Genomic DNA, 22,110 nt, shown 5'->3' with positions numbered 1-22,110 from the left:
AATACATATCTGGGGACTGGCTCTTTTTTTTATAACAGTCTTCAGTGATGCAAATTAGTCGCTTTTCGGCGCCTCCCGCTTTTTTAACGCTGCTTTGGGTGACTTGTGTAATTCGTGGAGAACCGAAGAGTTTTTGTTTTGGGGGGGGGGGGGGGTCCGTCAATTCGTCAGTCCGTCCGTTAGTCCGTCAGTTCAAAAAAGAAGAAGAAATCTAGATCGCAAAATAATTAAACAAGCGAGTGCCTGTTTTTTTTCACGCAGTTATGTCTCGTCTGAAAGGAGTGTGCTGACGGGGTGCAACGGAACGCCGCTCCAGCTCTTCAAATATTGCAGTACCCATAAGGAGCCGTACACATGCCGCAGTGTTTGCTAGGCTGTGTCTTTAGTTGTAAGCACAGTGGCGATCTGTTATTAGCATCTGGTTAGCTAGCTATGCTAACGAATTTAAAGAGCTTTTCTACAACCAGGTGGAAGAGAGCTCTCTCCTGAGAGGCTCAAATAACCTCAGCTCAGTGAGGTTAAGGCACACCTTGATATGATCATTATAACAGAGCTCTCAAGTCTCACGCATTTGGCGTGAGACACACGCATTTCACTCCATTCACACGCTCACACGCCACACCTTGTATTTCTCACGCAGAGATTTCTTTCCAGGGTACCGCCCACCAAGTTGCGCCGCAATTTTGTAAACAAACTAGGCTTGTTTGAGACGCGTGCACTCCACTAGTACCCCCCCCCCCCCCCCTATAAAATACTATATGACAGTAACAAAAAAGTTGTTAAAAATAACAAGAATAGAGTTTAAAAGGGGAGCGATTTGTAAAATATCCAAAAAGAAAAATCTGCTTATAGTTCTGTTTCAAATGGGTGTTGAAAGATGTACCCATTGATCTCCTCATGTTGCTCTCAAAGTGCACCAGATTGATGCTTTTAACTTCAATATTTAAAAAAATATCTTCCCGGGGGAGCATGTCCACGGACCCCCCTAGAGGAGGTTAGGTCCCCTCCTCTTAAATCATGTTCACATGGATACTAAATACATTTGCACACATCTTGTGTCCATATCTTGCTATTTTGGTGGTCATGCCACACCGTGCACATGCATGCATGCATGCGCGAGTCATGGAAAGATATCTGGATTGAGAGGTTGCTTTTTCTTTGCACAGAATGAAAGAAAGGCCAAATGAATTGGCTGTGATTTTAGTTTTTTTAAACAGAGGTTGAGTTCAATCATTTGTACGGCCCTCGGAGGATGTTGTAAAAATTTAAAGGAAAAAGGTTCCCCACCCCTGCTGTGAATAATAATAAAAACCCTTGATGTATAACTTAACATCTCTGTCTCCTATTGATCTGAGTATATTATAAAGAACAGTTAATTGAAGCATTATAGCACAGGCCTTTGTCAGATGGTATATTACGCTGTTTTTTTCCTGCTTCGAATAGTTCTCTTTTTTTTCACCATACCTGTGTTTGCATCACTGAGTCTTGGATATGTCAAAGATTAGAAACAAAATTTATTTTTTTGCATTATTAGTTTTTGCACAAAATCAGATTCAACAAAAAAACTCACACATTAGTCATTCGGGAAAAAATTTCCACTTCCAAAAACTGCTCTAAAATTACAACAGATTAGTATTTTCTTTAAGTGTTTGGGGTTAAATCTTTAAATCAACTTCAGTCCTGATCAAAAATACCAAATGTTAAATTATGTTCAGGATTTTAATCCTTTAACTGCCAGTTTGAAAAAATGAATTTGCGTTTATGAAAAACATGCACAAAAAGGAAGTTATTTTCCATATAATAAATGTTGGGGGGGTCGGCTTTTTTTTATCAGAGTCTTGGATATGTCAAAGATTAGCAACAACATTTATTTTGGTGGATTATTAGTTTTTGCACAGAATCAGATTAAACAAAAAACTCACACATTAGCCCCTCGTGAACAAAAATGTCCCATCCATTCTCATTACAACCACATCTTTTGATTTCTCCACCATACTGGTATATAATCATGCATTTTGTAATGTCAGGGTTTTATATTGGAGGAAAATAGTTCAATTTGTCCTTTTTACTGAATATCACCAGATGTGACATTTTACCATTGAATTACATGCTTGTCATTTCTCTGTTCAGGTTCAAGTTCCGGTTCAGGTTATTTATCTGTACCCGTAGGTAGATTCTGTTTGCAGAGAAAAAGACAAGGGTTCCATCCTGACACTAAAAACAAAACAAAAAAAAGACACATCTTGAATAAAGGACGAGTAAAAGTACAAGTATACCCTGCTCAACCAAATCTCAAAATATTTAAAAAACATTTTAAGAAGGAAAACACTAGTACAAACATGTACATTCAAAATTCACAATGAAATAAATAAATAAAAATAGGCATCTGTATGACGCTCCTATGATGTGTTAATTGTTGCAATAGCTGCTGTGATAAAACTGTTTTTATACCGCTTCGTTCTACTCCTTGGGACAAGTAACCTCCGGCCCGAAGGAAGAAGCTTGAATTCTGAGTGCAGAGGGTGGAAGTCATCATCTAATATGGAGCTGGATAACCGCTTGAACTGCCTGAGGTACATGGTCTCCAGGTTTAGCTGTGGCTCACAAATCAGTCTGTTGGACCACTTTATGATCTGACTCAGAGAGTTTCTGCTCTTTAAAGTCAGGTTACCAAACCATGACATTCGTGAAAAAGACAGAATTGACTCGATTGGTTTCTTTGCCTGTTGTATAATGGGGCCCTGACAGCCATTGGAATACATGTATGCAACTAATATGATGTAGGTGTGTTGGTATGGATGTTGAAGAGTGGTATCAGCTGAGAAATGTGTGTGTGTGTTTGTGTGTGTGTGTCTGGATGTAAAATGGGTGTGTACAGAGACAACAACATACAGTAGATTTGGTTTACAGCAAGTCACAGTTTTCGCCTCGTATCTTTCTTTCTCTCTCTTTCTCTCTCTCTCTTTTTCTCTCACTCCCTCATTCCCAAACTCATACACACTCTAACATGTTAAACCTCCTTATACCTTGTATGTGTGTGAGTGATTGTGTGTGAAAATGAGACAGGACTAAGTGTGCTCTCATGGCGTTTTGTTTTTCATTTGTGCTGTTTCATGTGTCTTTGAGGTAAACAGATGAATGATCTTGACCCAGCGTGACCTCGATGTTTTGAATTGTTTGAACTGGTTTCAAATGTATGGCTGTGTATGTCTGTTTGCTTAAGAGACATTATCAAAGGACTTTGAAGTTCCAAATAATTCAAAACATCGAGGTCAAGCTGGGTCAAGATCATACATCTGTTTACCTCAAAGACACATGAAACAGCACAAATGAAAAACAAAACTTAGTCCTGTCTCATTTTCACACACAATCACTCACACACATACAAGGTATAAGGAGGTTTAATATGTAAGAGTGTGTATGAGTTTGGGAATGAGGGAGTGAGAGAAAAAGAGAGAGAAAGAGAGAGAGAAAGAAAGAAAGATATGAGGCGAAAACTGCGACTTGCTGTAAACCAAATCTACTGTATGTTGTTGTCTCTATACACACACATTTTACATCCAGACACACTAAGACACACACACACATTTCTCAGCTGATACCACTCTTCCACATCCATACCAACACACCTACATCATATTAGGGCTGGGCGATATGGTCTCTAAATGATATCGCGATATTTACTGACTATATCGCGATATACGATATATATCGCGATATTCTGAAATGTCCTCTAAAAAAAATATATATTTCTTTTTTATTTAACCCCTTGATGTTTACAGTCACGCCAGTATGATGATTCTAGTAGTCCCTGCAACATATGTCTGCATTAAAAAAGACTAATAATGAAGAAAATGAACACATTTGTTGCCATAGTAATTTATGCACTAACTACATTACTACTTGAATCATCAGTTCTTCCTCATTTTCCTCAATTGTTCATATTTGGTTTATTAAAATAATGATATTGTGGTCATTGTTCAAAAATGTCTGCTATTATTATGAGTATTATTATTTGTATAATGCGCTTTCTGCCTTCCTGTCATCAGGAGTTAGACATGTAATGGCTATGTAATTGATTTGATTAGAACCTTCATTATCCTGCTGGGACATTTCCCTATAGCCAATACCTTTATAATTTCTACTCTTCACTTACTTGTAAGCATAGGTCGGCATTGATGTACAGAGCCGACAGAAGACCTTGTTTATATTGGCATCATATTGAGAGGTGCAGTGACGCGTCCTGAAACCAGGAAGTAAGCTGCTGGTTCCCTCGACAAAGAGCAATGGGATTTCTCCAAAGGGAAATAAGGTCTGTGGAAAACAAACCTGTTTGATAAATGCACGTTTTGTTCAGCCGGATAATCTCCACATGTCTACCCTACTTTTATAATTTTCGAATCATAAATCTAATGGATAGATTATAAAAGGGTTTTAGGACGCGTCACTGCACCACTAGAAAACAACTCCATCGATCAAGCTGGCTGAAACGTTCTCTCCCTCTTCTTCTCATGCTCCCTGTCACTCTCCTTTAACTCCTCCGGTGACTTTCTTTTATTTGAAGATAGTTTTTTGCCCGGCGCTCACGGGCAAACGGGAGCCTGCTCGCGCTGGCTCCGCAGCTTGCCTTTCACCCAACAACGACAACCGCCTCACGAAACGCTATGTTGTAGCGTTAATAAACGAAACAATTTAACAACATTGCTTGTCAAAGTACCTATACCACAGGACAATTTTATTTTTTGAAAAGCAATATTTTTAGTGGCCCGAGCGGGCAAGTGGAAAGTACGTTATGCTGGCCCGGGGTGTCTAAATAGTGCTTCCGAGCCAGCGGGCCATTTATAATGTCGAGCCCTGCTCTCTGTCACTGTGCATGTGTGTAATGTTTGTGTGCAAGTTAGACGGGGCCTGCCTGTGTGCCTGCGTGTGTGCCTGTGTCTATGAGGGAGAAAGGAAAGCTAATTTTGGCCGCGGCGGGAAATTGATTTGACAACATAATACTCGATGTTCACGATGTGGTCATTTACGACATCGCATGGAGTGCAATCCACGATGTATCATGTAAACTCGATATATCGCCCAGCCCTACATCATATGAGTTGCTTATATGTATTCCAATGGCTGTCAGGGCCCCATTATACAACAGGCCCAAGAAACCAAGAAATGACAAGCATGTAATTCAATGGTAAAATGTCACATCTGGTCATATACAGTAAAAAGGAGACATTGAACTATTTTCCTCCAATATAAAACCCTGACATTACAAAATGCATGATTATATACCGGTATGGCGGAGAGATCAAAATATGTGGTTATAATGGGAGTGGATGGGACATCTTTGTCCGCGAGTGGCTAATGTGTGAGTTTTTTGTTTAATCTGATTCTGTGCAAAAACTAATAATCCACCAAAATAAATGTTGTTGCTAATCTTTGACATATCCAAGACTGTGATAAAAAAAAGCCGACCCCCCCAACATTTATTTTATGAAAAATAACTGCCTTTTTGTGCATGTTTTACATAGAAAACGCAAATTCATGTTTTCAAACTGGCAGTTAAAGGATTAAAATCCTGAAAATAATGTAATATTTGGTATTTTTGATGAGGACTGAAGTTGATTGAAAGATTTAACCCCAAAACGTTTTTCAAAAAATATTAATCTGTTATCGTTTTATAGCAATTTTTGGAAGTGGACATTTTTGTCCCGAATGACTAATGTGTGAGTTTTTTGTTGAATCTGATTTTGTGCAAAAACTAATAATGCAAAAAAATGAATTTTGTTGCTAATCTTTGACATATCCAAGACTGTTATAAAAAAAAGAGCCAGTCCCCAGATACTGTATGTATTTTAAGGAAAATAACTAATTTTCTCTGTTTTCATCATGACAAAAACCAGCGGTTTTATGTATTCAAATCACTATGGGGGAATTCAAGTCCATCTTAAAGAATCAATCAATCAATCAATCAATCAATGTTTATTTATATAGCCCAATATCACAAATGTTACATTTGTCTCAGTGGACTTCACAGTTTGTACAGAATATCAGTATGACAATACGACACCCTCTGTCCTTAGACCCTCACATCGTACAAGGAAAAACTTCCAGAGAAAACCCCACGGTTTAAAGGGAAAAATGGGAGAAACCTCAGGGAGAGCAACAGAGGAGGGATCCCTCTCCCAGGACGGACAGACGTGCAATAGATGCCGTGTATAAATTGAAAAGATAATACATTTGCAACATAGGTAGTCCAAATGTTTGGAAATGCATGTGTGTATAATAATAAGATGAATCCACGAGGATATCCATCCAGGACTTATGATCCAGGACCACAGCCACGACTCAAGATCCAGGACTCGCAATCCATGACACAGGACCGCAGGATCATCCATGACTCCGGATCCCGGCGTATATAGACACCAAAAAGAAAGAAATTTGGGGAAGCTGGGTTAATCGGAACATGAGAGTACACAGGTATAGACAGAGAGAAGGAAGAAGTAAGATGTCCCCCGACAAACTAAGCCTATATCAGCAAAACTAGGGGCTGAATCTAATCAGCCCTAACTATAAGCTTAATCAAAAAGGAAGGTCTTAAGCGCACTCTTAAAAACGGATAGGGTGTCTGCCGTCCGAACACAAACTGGAAGCTGATTCCACAAAAGTGGAGCTTGATAAGAAAAGGCTCTGGCTCCCATTGCACTTTTAGAGACTCTAGGAACAACCAACAACCCTGCATTCTTGGAACGCAATGCCCTAGTAGGACAATAGGGTATAATGAGTTCTTTAAGGTAAGATGGCGCCTGCCCATTAAGGGCTTTGTAGGCGAGAAGAAGAATTTTAAATTCTATCCTGTGTTCTATAGGGAGCCAGTGTAAGGCAGCCAGAACAGGAGTAATGTGGTCCCTTTTCCTAACTCTGGTTAGTACACGAGCTGCAGCATTTTGAATCAGCTGAAGCGACTTGACTGACTTCTTGGTACACCCTGATAATAAGGAGTTACAATAATCCAGCCTTGAAGTAACAAATGCATGGACTAGTTTCTCTGCATCGTTTTGAGGCAAGATATGCCTGATTTTTGCAATGTTACGTAGATGGAAGTAGGCGGTCCTTGTAATTGATTTTATGTGGGTGTTAAAGGATAAATCCTGATCAAATATAACACCAAGATTCCTTACAGTCTCACTGGAGGCCAAATTAATGCCATCCATAGTTAATATATCTTTAGATAATTTGTTTCGTAGATTCTTCGGGCCAAGTACAATAACTTCAGTTTTGGTCGTGTTTAACATCAAAAAATGTAAGGTCATCCACGTTTTTAAGTCCTTGAGGCAGTCTTGAATTTTATTTAGATGATTAATTTCATCAGGCTTGATTGATACATATAGTTGAGTATCATCCGCATAACAATGACAGTTTACAGAATGATTCCTTATAATATTGCCTAACGGAAGCATATATAGGGTGAACAAAATAGGTCCAAGCACTGAGCCCTGTGGCACTCCATGGCTAACTTTGGTTTGCATGGAAGATTCATCGTTGACACGTACAAACTGAGAGCGTTCAGATAGATAGGACCTAAACCAGCCTAAAGCAGTTCCCTGTATGCCAACTAAGTGCTCTAGTCTTTGCAATAGGATATCATGGTCGATAGTATCAAATGCAGCACTAAGATCGAGCAAGACAAGAATAGAGACAAGTCCCTATTCAGAGGCTATTAGAATGTCATTTGTGACTTTAACCAGAGCTGTCTCTGTGCTATGTTGTGTTCTAAAGCCAGACTGAAAATCTTCAAATAAATCATAGTTTTTTAAGTAATCACACAGCTGTTTTGCGACTGCTTTCTCAATAATTTTTGAGAGGAACGGAAGATTAGAAATAGGTCTATAGTTGGCTAAAACCTCTGGATCGAGGTTGTGCTTTTTAAGAAGCGGTTTTATCACTGCTACTTTGAATGATTGTGGAACATAGCCTGATAATAAAGAGAACAATAAACCATTGGTCGATGTGATTGCTCTTTTCTCCCATAATTGACTGGTTAATGTGCCATTTCATTTGTGTTTTACGACCGCTGTATTGTACTACCTGTATTGTTTTGTGTTCATTTGTTGTAACTTTGTTCATGCTGCCCTCTTGACCAGGTCGCTCTTGAGAAAGAGATTATAATCTCAATGAGACTGTTACCTGTTTAAATTAAGGATATATATATGAAAAACACATCGACTGGCTCAAATATTATTATGCTTGTTTATGCAGTACCATGTGCATTTGCTACAAGTATTTTGTTTATCAAAAAAAGATTGACTTTGCATCAGAAACAATAATCTGTTCTCAGTGCAAAGCCTAAGAAAAAAAAGGCCCCAAGAGTGTGCTAAATGCTACATGTATTTACATTCCAGCACGTTTAGCATCCTAACATTCTCACACTTGATAGTAATTATCAAAGCGTAGCTAAGCCAAAAGGGAATGTCATTGGTTCCTCAGGGATGGGGTTATGAAATGACATTTACATATAAATCAATGATGACGTTAAATGAAATGTTAGGGGATTGTCAAAGTTATTAATTCAAAATAAGTTTCTGAACCTGGTGTCACAGCAATTAAACTTATCATTGATGAGGTATTTCAAACAAAATAACACGTCAATTACATGGTGGCGCAAGGTAGAGTAAGGGGATCCATGCTGTCCTTTGATTTTGTCATCCAAGACCTTAAACATCTGTGTTTAAAATTGCATGATGTCCATCCAAAATAGATATTCAAGGTTGCACCAAAGTGATGGACCGACTGAATGAATGACAGAAAGTTATTTACATCACTGGAGCCCCGCAGCTAGCATCTCAAAAAACTTTTGAAGTCTAAAACACGCTAATCTCTTCTTTCTCTTGTACATTCCCAATTCAATTCAATTCAATTCAAAACCTTTATTTATCCAGGTAAAATCCCATTGAGATCAATTATCTCTTTTTCAAGGGAGACCTGCAGCAGTAGGTTCCACATGTAAACATAAAAACATAAACAACAGAACAACAAAAGGACATCATACAGCAAAATGTACAGGGATTACAATTTACATATAATGTAGTCAACACTCTGCTTTACATACTGTTAAACAACAGCACTCAAACACACACACAAGTTTCCCGCTGCTTCCTTCTAGCAAGACTGCATTCTACATTTCATACAAATCAGTGTTACATTGCCAAAATCTGTTTTCCAACCTCTGCTGTGAAGAAACAGCCCTCCAGAGAATTCCTTCCTAAATAATAGGGCTAAACATAGCAGAGTTAGGCAACCACACAGACAAACACAGAAACTTGTTTTTGTGAATTAGGATGACAAATTAATTAGCTTGTATTAATGTTGGGGACGTACACACTAACCTGAACCAAGAATATGGTATTAACCTTAAAGTTTATATAAAGTTGACTATAAACATGGGATGCTGTGGCTATGTGGATAGTGTGGATAAGTCGCTTTGGATAAAAGCGTCTAATAAGTAACATGTAAAGAACATATTTTTGTTCCTAATTAATATTACACACTTACTGCTACAATATAAAAAGGCAAATCATTCATTTGAATTGCTCTAAACATTAGAGATGCATACCCATGTGCAATATTCTACATAAAACACACACACACGCGCAATCTCTTTTTTTTCTCTCTGACAGTTTGTTCCTGCTAAATGGTCTGAACATAACGGACTTTCACACAACACACTGAATAGCCTGAACACTCTTCCCCTCTCTCCCTCTTTAGATGATGCGTTCTTATTAATGGGCCTGAACATAGGCGACCTTTACCCCGACACCACGCGCTACATCACCTACGAGGGCTCCATCACCATCCCTCCCTGCTACGAGACTTCCACCTGGATACTCATCAACAAGCCTGTCTACGTCACACAGATGCAGGTAGGTGCCTGAGTAGAACGTGCATGGGAAAACAAATAGCATACTGTTTTTTTTTTATTTACATTTTTGGGGCTTTTTGCTTTTATTGGACACTACGGTCAGGGGGTCACAGGTCTGATTGGAGCCGTGGCTGCTGCTGCTGAAGACTAAGCCAAAGAACATGTAATGTGACCTCTAATTTCCCTGTTGGCACAAGGGCACATACAATTTTGAGTTTCAACTTCATTTCATACCCTGTAATAGAAATCGTTTATCTAAGTTGTTTAAATAGTTCCCAGCTTAAACATCTGCACAATGGACGTATAAAGAGAACTGGAAACAGCGGGGGGCGCGTAAATTCCTATGAGAGTTGCTCCGTGGCGCATGAAGACAAAATGGCCCGAAGTACAAAAATACCCGGATCATCCCTGGATCTTGGCCTATAGAGCTCTCCTTTTCCTTAAGCACTGCCTCCAATAGACCCCCCTAATGTCCAATCCAGGCTCATTTAAACGGATGAGGTGAAAATAACTCTGAATTCGGCTTTTAGTGCTTTTTAGAGACATGGAGGAGATCTCGGGCGAACGGCCCGGGGGCAAGGCAGAGTCCATGGAGGGGCGAAGACCACAGCGGGCGAACTCAGGGGGCCGAGCATGAGGGTGAAGGCCGCGGCACTCAGGAGGCCGGGCTCAAAGGCGAAGACCGCGGCTCTCAGGGGGCCGGGCTCGAGGGCGAAGACCGCGGCACTCAGGGGCCGAGCATGAGGGCGAAGGCAGCGGCTGGAAGAGTCAGGGGGCCGGGCCCGAGGGCGAGGGCCGCGGCCGAGAAAGTCAGGGGGCCGGGGTCGAGGGCGAAGACCGCGGCACTCAGGGGGCCGGGCTCGAGGGCGAAGACCGCGGCTCTCAGGGGGCCGGGCTCAAGGGCGGCGACGGGACAACTCCGGAGGACGGGCAGGAAGGCGCTGACGGGACAGCTCCGGAGGCCGGGCAGGACCCTGTGTCGGCCGGACAGGAACCGGAGCCGGTGGGACAGGCTTCGGCAGGATCCCCCACGGAAGAGGACCAGGAGTTGGCCGGACCCCCGGCGAGATAAGTGACGGCGGGACCTCCAACGGAACAAGATATAGGATTGGCAGGACTCTCAGCGGGACCTCCAACGGATCAGGACATGGGGTTGGCAGGACTCTCAGCGGAATCCCCAACGACACAGGACATGGAGTTGGCAGGACCCTAGCGGAACCTCCAACGGCACAGGACCTAGGGTTGGCAGAACCCCTGGCAGAAGAGTAATCGGCAGGACCTCCAACGGCACAGGACATAGGGTTGGCAGGACCCCCGGCAGAAGAGGAGTCGGCGGGACCTCCAACGGCACAGGACATAGGGTTGGCAGGACCCCCGGCAGAAGAGTAGTCGACGGGACCTCCAACGGCACAGGACATAGGGTTGGCAGGACCCCCAGCAGAAGAGCAGTCGGCGGGACCCCCAACGACACAGGACATGGAGTTGGCAGGACCCTAGCGGAACCTCCAACGGCACAGGACCTAGGGTTGGCAGGACCCCTGGCAGAAGAGTAGTCGGCAGGACCTCCAACGGCACAGGACATAGGGTTGGCAGGACCCCCGGCAGAAGAGGAGTCGGCGGGACCTCCAACGGCACAGGACATAGGGTTGGCAGGACCCCCGGCAGAAGAGTAGTCGACGGGACCTCCAACGGCACAGGACATAGGGTTGGCAGGACCCCCGGCAGAAGAGCAGTCGGCGGGACCCCCAACGGGACATGACATGGAGTTGGCAGGATCCCCGGCAGAAGAGTAGTCGGCGGAACCCCCAACGGGACAGGAAACAGGGTTGGCAGGACCCCCAGCGGAACTTCCAACGGCACTTCAGGAGGGACTTGAGTAGGGACTTGAGAGGGGACTAGAGAAGGGACTAGAGAACGGACTAGGGAAGTGACTAGAGGAGGGACTGGAGAAGGGAATTGAGTAGGGACTAGAGAAGGGACTAGAGAAGGGACTTGGGAAGGGACTAGGGGAGGGACCAGAGGAGGGACTAGAGAGGGGACTTGAGAAGGGAATTCAGTAGGGACTAGAGAAGGGGCTAGAGAAGGGACTTGAGTTGGGACTAGAGGAGGGGCTAGAGAAGGGACTAGAGAAGGGTATTGGGAAGGGAATAGAGCAGGGCCTATGGCTGCTGGGGCCGGAACCAGGGCCGGAACCATGGCTGCTGGGACCAGGACTGAGGCTGGAACCATGGCTGCTGGGGCCAGAACGGGGGCCGGAACCATGGCTGCTGGGGCCAGAACTGTGGCCGGAACCATGACTCTTGGGGCTCGGGCCGCTAGTCTGTCCTTGCGGCTCCTTCTCTTAGGAGCCTTTTGGAGGCTCCCTGGACCTCCAAAAGCCAGACGAGTTCCAGAGAACGACTCCTGGACAGGAGCAGGAACTGGGGAAGAAGCAGAAGTTGACTCCAGACGGAACACGCCGAGACGTTTGGTCTCAGGTTTGGAATTGGGAGGCAGGGAAACAAATGTCGGGAGGATATCCATCATCCAGCCAGGTAAGAATTTCACAAGACATGGTTTCTCTTTAGCTATCTGGTGCGCCTCTGCCTGAGCAGCCTCTTTCTGCTCAATACTGGACGCTCCCCTCCACCTACCATAGCAGAAAGCCAAAGAATAGGTAAATGTATGTAGTTCCACCTCAAATGGATCATCTGCTGGGTCCATCTTGGTTGGTTGGTTCTGTTCTGGTGAGTGAAGCAAGCAGGACCCAAACGCAGATAGAAAACCAAAGACAGATCTAAACAAGACAAAACACAACACAGACAGATCGTGACATAAACTTTGTTTTAATTCTCATCTCTTTATGTAGCACTTAAACTGGTTTGTCTTATTATATTTATATTATTTGAAGCTAATTTGAGTGCATGTTTCTTGCTGTTCAGAAGTTGTATGCTCATGGTTGATTGCACCTATTATAAGTCACTTTGAATAGAAGAGTCAGTACGCAGTAAAAACAACCAACAAGCGAATAGAACAATGGCATAGCATCAGGGAGAAGAAAACTGAAGAAATAAGCCTATCAAATATGTAGGATTGTAAAAAATTCAAAAGAATACATAATACAATACAATGACCATTTTGACATTTGTCTCTAGTCTCCCAGTTCAAGTATCAGCAACAAGTCGCAGCTGCAATCTACGTCCTGCTGATCACGTCACGTCACGTCACGTCTGTCCCTCCGGTGCTAGAGCAACGCTGGCGTCTTGTCTGTTGACTGCCGCTTCTACCCCCGGACTGTTTCTGGATGTTTGTTTGTTTTGTCTACGGGTCTCTATGCTGGTTTTCGCCGATCCAAGGCTGCTCTTCACTCCGTTGTACATCTCTCCAGCTCCGTTTCCATTCATAGGCTCCCTCACTACTGGACTGTATGCTACGTTAGCCATCAAAGCTAACAGCTGGCTCCACTCCGTCACCTTGACTACCCGGTCTGTATGCTACGTTAGCCACCGAAGCTAACAGCTGGCTCCCGTCACAATTGGACTACCTGATTACACCACTGGATTGTTTTTCCTGGCTCTGGGTGTGTTGATCGCTGCTCTGGACTCGGGTGAGTACGCTGTGTGTTTTGTGATGGTGATTGTGCCAACCTGGACCGACCTGTTGTGCGCCGTACATCAACAACAACAACACTCACTCTGTCTGGCTGCCCAGCCGGCGTTCTTGCGGGGAGCCTCCACTCCCCACCAGCTCGTCTACTGTTGGGTAGCTAGGTCCAGACATGGTGCCGCAGGGACGGTCTGGGGTAACCAACACCACACGCATCACTCACTCCAACACCTGGTCCACTGCTGCTTTCACATATCTCACTGCCTACCAACTCCTAGCCAATCAGTTAATAACCACTGCAAATACACTACCTTGGCTACTCTCATCTGCTGCTACCTTTCATCTGCTGCTTGGACTATCTCTCCCGCTGCTTCAGCCTACTACACCACCAACCTCTCGCCCTCTCATCTACACTGCTGCTGACCTCCACAGCCTCAACAACAACCATCGTCTCCCTGCTGCTACTGCCACCGCAGCTAGCGCCGCTGGGATCCTCCGCCGACGCCGCTACATCCACCGGGGCGCTGGCCTCCCCCGCAACCGACACCTCCCTGACGGTTCACCCATCCCCTCACTCTGGACTATCCCCCACCCCCCCGCCATCCCCATCCACCGCACTGCCAACCTCAACAACCTTTGTACCCCCTCCCCTGCTCCACCATCCATCTCCCTCGCACTCCTGAACTGCCGCTCCCTCTCCAACAAATCACCTGTTATACACGAACTGCTACTGGACAATAACATTGATCTGCTTCTCCTCTGTGAAACATGGCAACAGCCCCTGGACTTCTACGCTCTCAACCAAGCCACTCCCTCCAACTACAGTTTCACTGCCAGACCCCGCCTCTCCGGGCGCGGGGGTGGTCTCGCTGTTCTCCACAAACAATCCCTACACATCACTGAACTGAACCTCAACCTCCCACCTATCTCATCCTTTGAACACCTTGCTTTCTCCCTCCCCAACTCTATCACTACTGTTCTAATCTACCGTCCCCCGAAGCCACACCCCTCTTTCCTCTCTGAACTGTCTGAACTACTCACCATTGCATCCTCTCTATCTTCCCACCTCCTACTTACCGGCGACTTCAACATCCACATGGATCAGCCCAATGCCGCCCTGACATCTGACTTCCTCTCCCTCCTTGACTGCTTCCACCTCACCCAACACATTGACTTCCCCACCCATACCAAAGGCCACATTCTGGACTTAGTCTGCTCCTCCTTTCTACCATTATCTAACCCCCAGCCCCTCCCCTTCCCACTCTCTGATCATCTCTGCATCCTCTTCTCCGCCCCTCTACCCTCCCCCCACAACCCCAAAAAACGCACCATCTCCTACCGCAACATCAAGGCAGTCAACCCCCTCACGCTCTCCCAGCTCATATCCTCTGCCTTCCCGCCCGACTCTGCCCCCTCTTCCCCTGACGACTATGCCACCACACTCAACTCAATTCTCTCTGACTCCCTCGACTCTCTGGCCCCCTGGAAAACCTCCTCTGTTTCATTCACCAACCCCGCCCCCTGGTACACCCCGGAACTCCGTACCATGAAACAGACCGGCCGTCAACTTGAAAGATTGTTCAAACGAACCCACCTCACCGTCCACGCCGAAGCCTATAAAGTTCACATCTCCTCCTACCGTGATGCTCTCCAAGCCGCCAAATCTGCCCACTTCTCCACCCTCATCGACAGCACCAACCGGAACCCCCGCATCCTGTTTTCCACCATCAATAAATTGCTCCAGCCACCTGACATCAATCCACCCTCCTCCCCTGACCTATGCAACTCCTTCCTCCTCGCCTTCAACAACAAAGTTTCACAAATCAACAGCTCCCTAACTGCCATGACCACTATCTCCTCCAACCCCCACGCCCCCCCTCCTCTCCCAGTCAACCCGCCCTTCCCTCCCCTCACTGCCTTCTCTCCTGTTGACTCCTCCCACATCCTAGCCATCATCACCTCATCCAAAACAACCACCTGCTTTCTTGACCCCCTCCCTACGACCCTAACTAAGGCCTGCCTCCCTGTCCTCATCCCCCACCTCACCACCCTCTTCAACCAATCTCTATCCCTTGGTCTTGTTCCCTCCATCTACAAACTTGCCTCCATCACCCCCATCCTCAAAAAGCCCACCCTTGACCCAGCCAACCTCTCCAACTACCGCCCCATCTCCAACCTGCCATTCCTCTCCAAAACACTGGAGCGTATTGTCGCCACCCAGCTCCACACCCACCTCCAGTCCAACAACCTCTATGAACCCCTCCAGTCTGGTTTTCGCCCACTCCACAGCACTGAAACAGCCCTGGTCAAAGTAATCAACGATCTCCTCTCCTCTGCAGACTCCGGTGCCCTCAACATCCTGCTACTACTAGACCTCAGCGCAGCCTTTGACACTGTGAATCACTCAATCCTCCTACAAAGGCTGCGCCAACAGGGTGTTGAGGGCTCCGCTCTCGACTGGCTCACCTCCTACCTCACCGACAGGCAACAATTCATCTCCCTCTCTGGCCACACATCCGCCCTCTCCCCAGTCACACAGGGGGTCCCCCAGGGCTCAGTCCTCGGCCCCCTCCTCTTCATCTGCTATCTTTTCCCCCTTGGTCACATTATTCGCAACCTCAACCTTGATTTCCACTGTTACGCCGATGACACCCAGATCTACATCACCACCAAATCCCCTCACAACCCTCCCCTCACCCATATCGAAACCTGCATCTCTTCAATAAAAACATGGCTGACTCACAATTTCCTTAAACTCAACAGTGATAAAACAGAGCTACTCATCATAGGCACCAGATCAACCCTCAATAAAACAGGACCCATTTCACTCACCATTGAGAATTCGACCATCACCCCCTCCCCCCTGGCACGCAATCTTGGCGTTATCCTGGACCCCACCCTCTCCTTTGACCCCCATGTCAGCTCCATCATCAAGATCTCCTACTTCCACCTCCGCCGCATTGCCAAAATCAAACACTACCTCCCCCCCGTGCTGCTGAATCCCTCATCCATGCCTTCATCACCTCCCGCCTCGACTATTGCAACGCCCTCCTCACTGGCATCTCCTCCCATTCCCTCCATAGACTCCAAATGGTACAAAACTCTGCTGCCCGCCTCCTCACCCACACCCGGACCCGTGAACACATCACTCCCGTTCTCCGCTCTCTTCACTGGCTCCCCATCAAACAACGCATCATCTTCAAAACACTCCTCACCTATAAAGCCCTTCACCACCTAGCCCCCCCCTACCTCTCTGACCTCCTCATCCCCTACAACCCCCCCCGAGCCCTCCGATCCTCCTCCACTCTCTCCCTCACAGTACCACCATCAAGACTCAAAACATTTGGCAACAGAGCATTCTCCAGATCAGCACCCCGCCTCTGGAACTCCCTCCCCCAATCTGTCCGCCACTCTCCCACACTGTCTACCTTCAAAACCCAGCTGAAAACATACCTCTTCTCCCAAGCCTTCAACTTACCCTACCCCCCAACCCACTGACTTCACTCACACCCCACGCTGTATCTCTTATTCACCCCACGCTGCATCTCTTATTCATACATTCATCAACTTTTTCTTTCCTCTTTTCCATTATGTTGTCTTTTGCTCGTTGTCCTATGCTTGCTCCCCCCCTGTGTTGTCCTTTGCCTGTTCATGTAATGTTCATGTTCAATTTTCTTGTCCAATATGTTGTCTTCTGCCTGTTCACCCCCTTTCTGTACTTTTAATTTTTTTTTTTTTTTTGTAAGCGACTTTGGGTTATTGAAAAGCGCTATATAAATAAAAGTTATTATTATTATTATTATTATAATACAGTCAGTTTTAAAATTACAATTCCTAAAAATAACAGGAAAAACAATCTCTGATGCAATATACACAAGAAAGATTCTGCTTTGAATTGTTGCAATGCATTAAATGTAATAGGAAATATCCATGAAATATGTCACAGTACGCTGGTGAGGGGTCTTGATGGATAGAAGAAGGGTCCCTTGAGGAAACTTGCTGGGCCCCACTGGTTGAGATACAAGAAGCTGTGTTGTAATAGAGGTGTAATTAAATGCAGTGCATATACACAGAGCAGAAAACAATCAAAATGCCTCTGAGTACTCTCCAACGTCTCCGAAAAATCTCACCTGTATCTTTTTGATAGCAGTAAGGATGGAAGAGATTTAGTAGGTGTTGTGAAAAAGTCAAAATCTGTGTGCAGACACAGTGAAACAGCTGAAAAAGTGGACCATATTTGTGACTGGAAAGATTATTTATGACACTCAAGAGCAGCAAGATAGATACGATTCAAATCCTCGCTCTTCAAATCAGGAAGCTAACTGTCAAAGTGCTACGCATGACCTGCATGCATCAATGTAATCAAGTCCCACACACCACCTGCCATTTACTCTCACCTTATTTACTTTGATCTCAGCCCTCTCCCTGACTCTCCCTTTCTTCTTCATTCCCTGTTTCTCTTTCCCCTCTCTTAAAGGATTTTTTTCAATCATCATTTGGTCTTTTTCTTCATCATATTTGCTCCACTCGCTAATTTTCTCGGTTTTCTCCCTTTTTCTTCCTTTTACCTGTCCCTCTCTCTCATCCCTTCTTCTACACAGACGTTGGTTATATTTTTTCAGGTATTCATGTGTTGAATGGAACTACACTAATTGTACACTTGTCAATAACATTATATACTGATACTGGATATCTTAATCTATAAATATATGTCAAAGTTAAAGTAATTGATTTATATGTTGTATTACCTTATAATATTAAACCTAAAAGTAACTAGTAACAAATCTGTCAAATAAATGCAGGAGTAAAAAGTACAATACTGGCATCTAAAATGTATTAGAGTAGAAGTATAAAGTTGCATAAACTGAGAATACTCAGGTAAAGTACCTCAACATTGTACTTGAGGACAGTTCTTTACAGTACTAACTGTACTTTGTTCCTATCCATCACTGTATAAATGATGGTTTCTCTTTTTTTTTCTACTTTTCTGATTTGGGCTTCTTATTTAGTTATTTAATGTATACATATTTACTGTATTTCATTAAGTTGTGAGAGCACTAAAGCCAGATCATTTCCTAAAAGTCTCCACCCGTTTCCTCCCCAGATGCACTCCCTGCGCCTCCTGAGCCAGAACGAGCCCTACAAGATCTTCATGAGTATGAGCGACAACACGCGCCCCTCCCAGCCCCTGCTGCAGCGCTGCATCCGCACCAACATCAACTTCAGCAAGCAGGGCCGCGACTGCCCCAACAACCGCGCTCTGCGCCCCCAGTACAGAGGTAATATGGAGGGGAAAGAAGTGGTCAACCCACCGTGACACAGATACATGACATTTAAATGTTCTGGAAAGTTCCTTCTACAGCTTTAGCCTTTATTTTATCTCATGAAGTCCCTAATTGACACACCCTGAACAGTCTGGTGCGTCATGGTCCAGGTCATGTGATTTTGTGTTCCAATAACAACATGTCCATGTGTCAGGCTAACACAGAGCTAGCTACATTTCAAAAGCTTTTTTTGTTTGTTGCTAAAGGTAAAATTCAAGCCATTTAAGAATTAAAATGCTTACATAACATGTCCTTTATTTCATTTAAGCTGTTGTGAAAACATTTCTTGATCCAATTCATATTAAACAAATTAGATAAATATCGCTTTGACATTAATGTCACATCGGGACATTAACCTTAACAATTCTCAGAAAATCTGGAGTGACACATATGTCACAATTAGAAATATGATTATGATCTGCTCAGTTAATTTAACTGATTCAAGGATATTTAATTAATATATTATATACTTTTCAGTTCAGAGAATGTTAAAACAAATGTAAACATCATCCTCATTAATTAAGATATTAATAAGCATTACTTTACCGTTAACACCCAATTTGACATATATGTCACTTTTCAGATCTTTGACACTAGGGGGTTTACTTGTCAGAAATGTGTTCTATTTGTTCTATGTGGTATATTTAGTCTAAGTGATGTTCCCCATAATTTCCCCAAAATGACAGATGGTTTTGGGTTCTCATAATAACCAAATTGTCTATTCTCCTAGAAATGTAGGCCTTCACTTTAAAGATAATTAGTGCAGTTCTACACCAGTATTTCCGTTACTTTAGTGGTGTTAAGTATTTTTTTTATCAAATTCCTACCTATTAGTGTATTCAAGTATATTCAAGCATTAGACTTTATACATATGCTGATCTTATTCATCCTCAAGAAACACTTGAAGAGTCCTTCGGTTACAGGGTTAGGGTTAATCTCACTTGGAGTATGTTGAGCAAGGATTTGAGAAATACATTATGACCACATCTCTGTATACGCTTCTATTGGTTATTTATTTTATCAATCAATTATATTTTATTTACATTTCACAAGTTACACATTTGTCTCAGGGGCCTTTCAGTGTGTACAGCATATGAAAACCACTCTGTCCTTAAACCCTCGCAGTGCACAAGGAAATACTCCCAAAGAAATATTTGTAAAACCTCGGGGGGAGCAACGGAGTAGAGATCCCTCTCCGAGGACGCTAAGACGTAAAATAGTTATCGTGTGTATAGCTTAAAACAGATAATACAATTACAACATATGCAACCTAAACGACAAAAATTATAATGCAAACATTTATATAAAAAAGAAGGATCAGGAGGATACCAACAATCTTCCGGGTGCAGCAAAACATACTAATGTTGGCGTCAGGAAGGACAACGGCAACAGGTGCAGCCATGACTCATGATCCACATGTACCCTTTAATACTGGCGACCTGCCAGCTGAGAGACAAAAACTCTGGGGATGATGCATTTATGGGACATGAACAACATTGGTGCCAAGAAGAAGAGGGTATATCTAAAGACATTAACATCCTGTCACCATACCTAAAGATTTGGCACCTCAGCCTCGGCGTGGAAAAGACAACATAATCAATGTTCCACCTCAACAATAGGGAAGCGGCCAATAGGAGTCTGTTGTTCCAACAACACAGAGAATGAGCTGCTGCAAAGACAAACACCCGCGATGAACTGATACCACATTAACCTTTTTCCCGCAAAAAAACGGTTTGTTTCGTGCTTCTTTAGTACTCAGTTAGTTCTAGGTGAGAACACGTTTTGCCTTCCACCGCCAAGAGCCCAAGTGGAGCCACGTCATGACATCACTGTACACGTCGCTGATTTTCTCGGCAACTGCGCTCACAACAACAACAATGGCGGACTTTTAATCATACAAAGCCAGATTAAATTGAATCGTTTATCCAACCGTTTACTCACGGACTGTCACACAAGCATCGTGCCCTGATACTTATTTCCATTCCCAATGAACAAATGTTTTTTTCAGTTTGAATTGACACTGTTTGGCATCATAACGCCGTTACTTTAAGTTGATCTGGTATTGCATAGGTGGTGATAGCTAGCAGTGTTGGGTGTAACGCGTTACAAAAGTAACGGAGTTACAGTAATATATTACTTTTTGCTGTAACGAAGTAATGTAACGCATTACTAATGAAATTTGGGTAATATATTACCCGTTACAATGCTCAGTAACGCAGTTACAACTGATTTTAACCCGAAATTAAATGGTGTTTTGTTTTTTAAGAATGTACTAACATAGCGAGACATTCCGACACCGGACAAATTGTGCGGGTAGATTAGTAAACCTGGTGTTTACCCTTCAGGCTTCGCGTCGAGATCTTCGGGGAAGTTGAACGTTATGCAACCATTCAAAAAAGAGAACGTAGCGAAAAATACAAACAACAAATTGTGTCAGGTGCACGTGACCTGCTCCGCTGCGCGTGCATCATTTCCAAAGTGCTTCCACAGCAGTGACACACATCTGATCTGTAGATAATCATTTATACGAAAATGGTCAAAGCAACCATCACTAAACGCCAGCAACACTGCATCTACTGCAGACAGTAGCAACAGGTCAGATGCGGACATCACGTTACCCTCCGTTGTGGACACTAGCTTACTCCCGCCTGACTCGCCAGCCCCGGAGCAGCAGTCTTCGTCGCCCGAAACTACGCCGCCCCTCTGCGGCCCGCAGGTGCCAGGTATATTTAAACAACTACCCGCCTGTACAGTGGGGTAAGGCGGTCATTTTGCAGCTTGTGGTATAAAAATAGACAATGGCTAGAATATTCATGTGAAAATAGTACCATATTCTGACATGCCTGTAGAAATGTTGGGTCAAAAATAATGCATACAATAGCACAGATGCCTTCACCACGAATCGCTACAAAAATATCTCATATCCTAAGCTTATTATCAACGAGCTGATGTTGCAGCTGAAATGTTCTCCAGGTCACAAAGTCAACCTCACATGATGATGTGATACCAGTTTTCAAGCACAGTAAATATTCTCTTCCCAGCGTATATGATGGGACCAAGGTGATGATGTAGTAGGCTACATGGTTTTAATAATACTTTTGCCTTTCAATGTTTGCCATTTCAAACCATGAGCATGGTTTAAATAATATTTGCCTTGATTTACAATATGTTAACCTTCATTATAGTCCTTGACAGCGGTTTGTACTGCTGTATTAACAACGTGTCACATGTTAAGAATTTACAATCAGAATGGAGTATTCAACTAAGCCGTGTAATACAAGTTGTTAGTAG

The 22,110-nt window shown here is 44.0% G+C and overlaps 1 protein-coding gene across 1 annotated transcript in view; it reads left to right on the top strand.

The window, feature by feature from the left end:
* The window catches only part of LOC307016369 (carbonic anhydrase-related protein 10-like), a 304,536-nt gene that overhangs the window by 235,836 nt on the left and 46,590 nt on the right, over positions 1-22,110 (top strand). Inside the window, exons 6-7 of the mRNA XM_079645459.1 lie at positions 9,757-9,911; positions 18,600-18,774. Coding sequence (XP_079501585.1) covers positions 9,757-9,911; positions 18,600-18,774 — 330 coding nt within the window. The remainder of the gene's footprint in view (positions 1-9,756; positions 9,912-18,599; positions 18,775-22,110) is intronic.

Source organism: Notothenia rossii (genome assembly GCF_949606895.1).
Source record: "Notothenia rossii genome assembly, chromosome: 8".
Classification (NCBI taxonomy): domain Eukaryota; kingdom Metazoa; phylum Chordata; class Actinopteri; order Perciformes; family Nototheniidae; genus Notothenia; species Notothenia rossii.
This window is presented reverse-complemented; position numbering and strand designations above follow the sequence as displayed.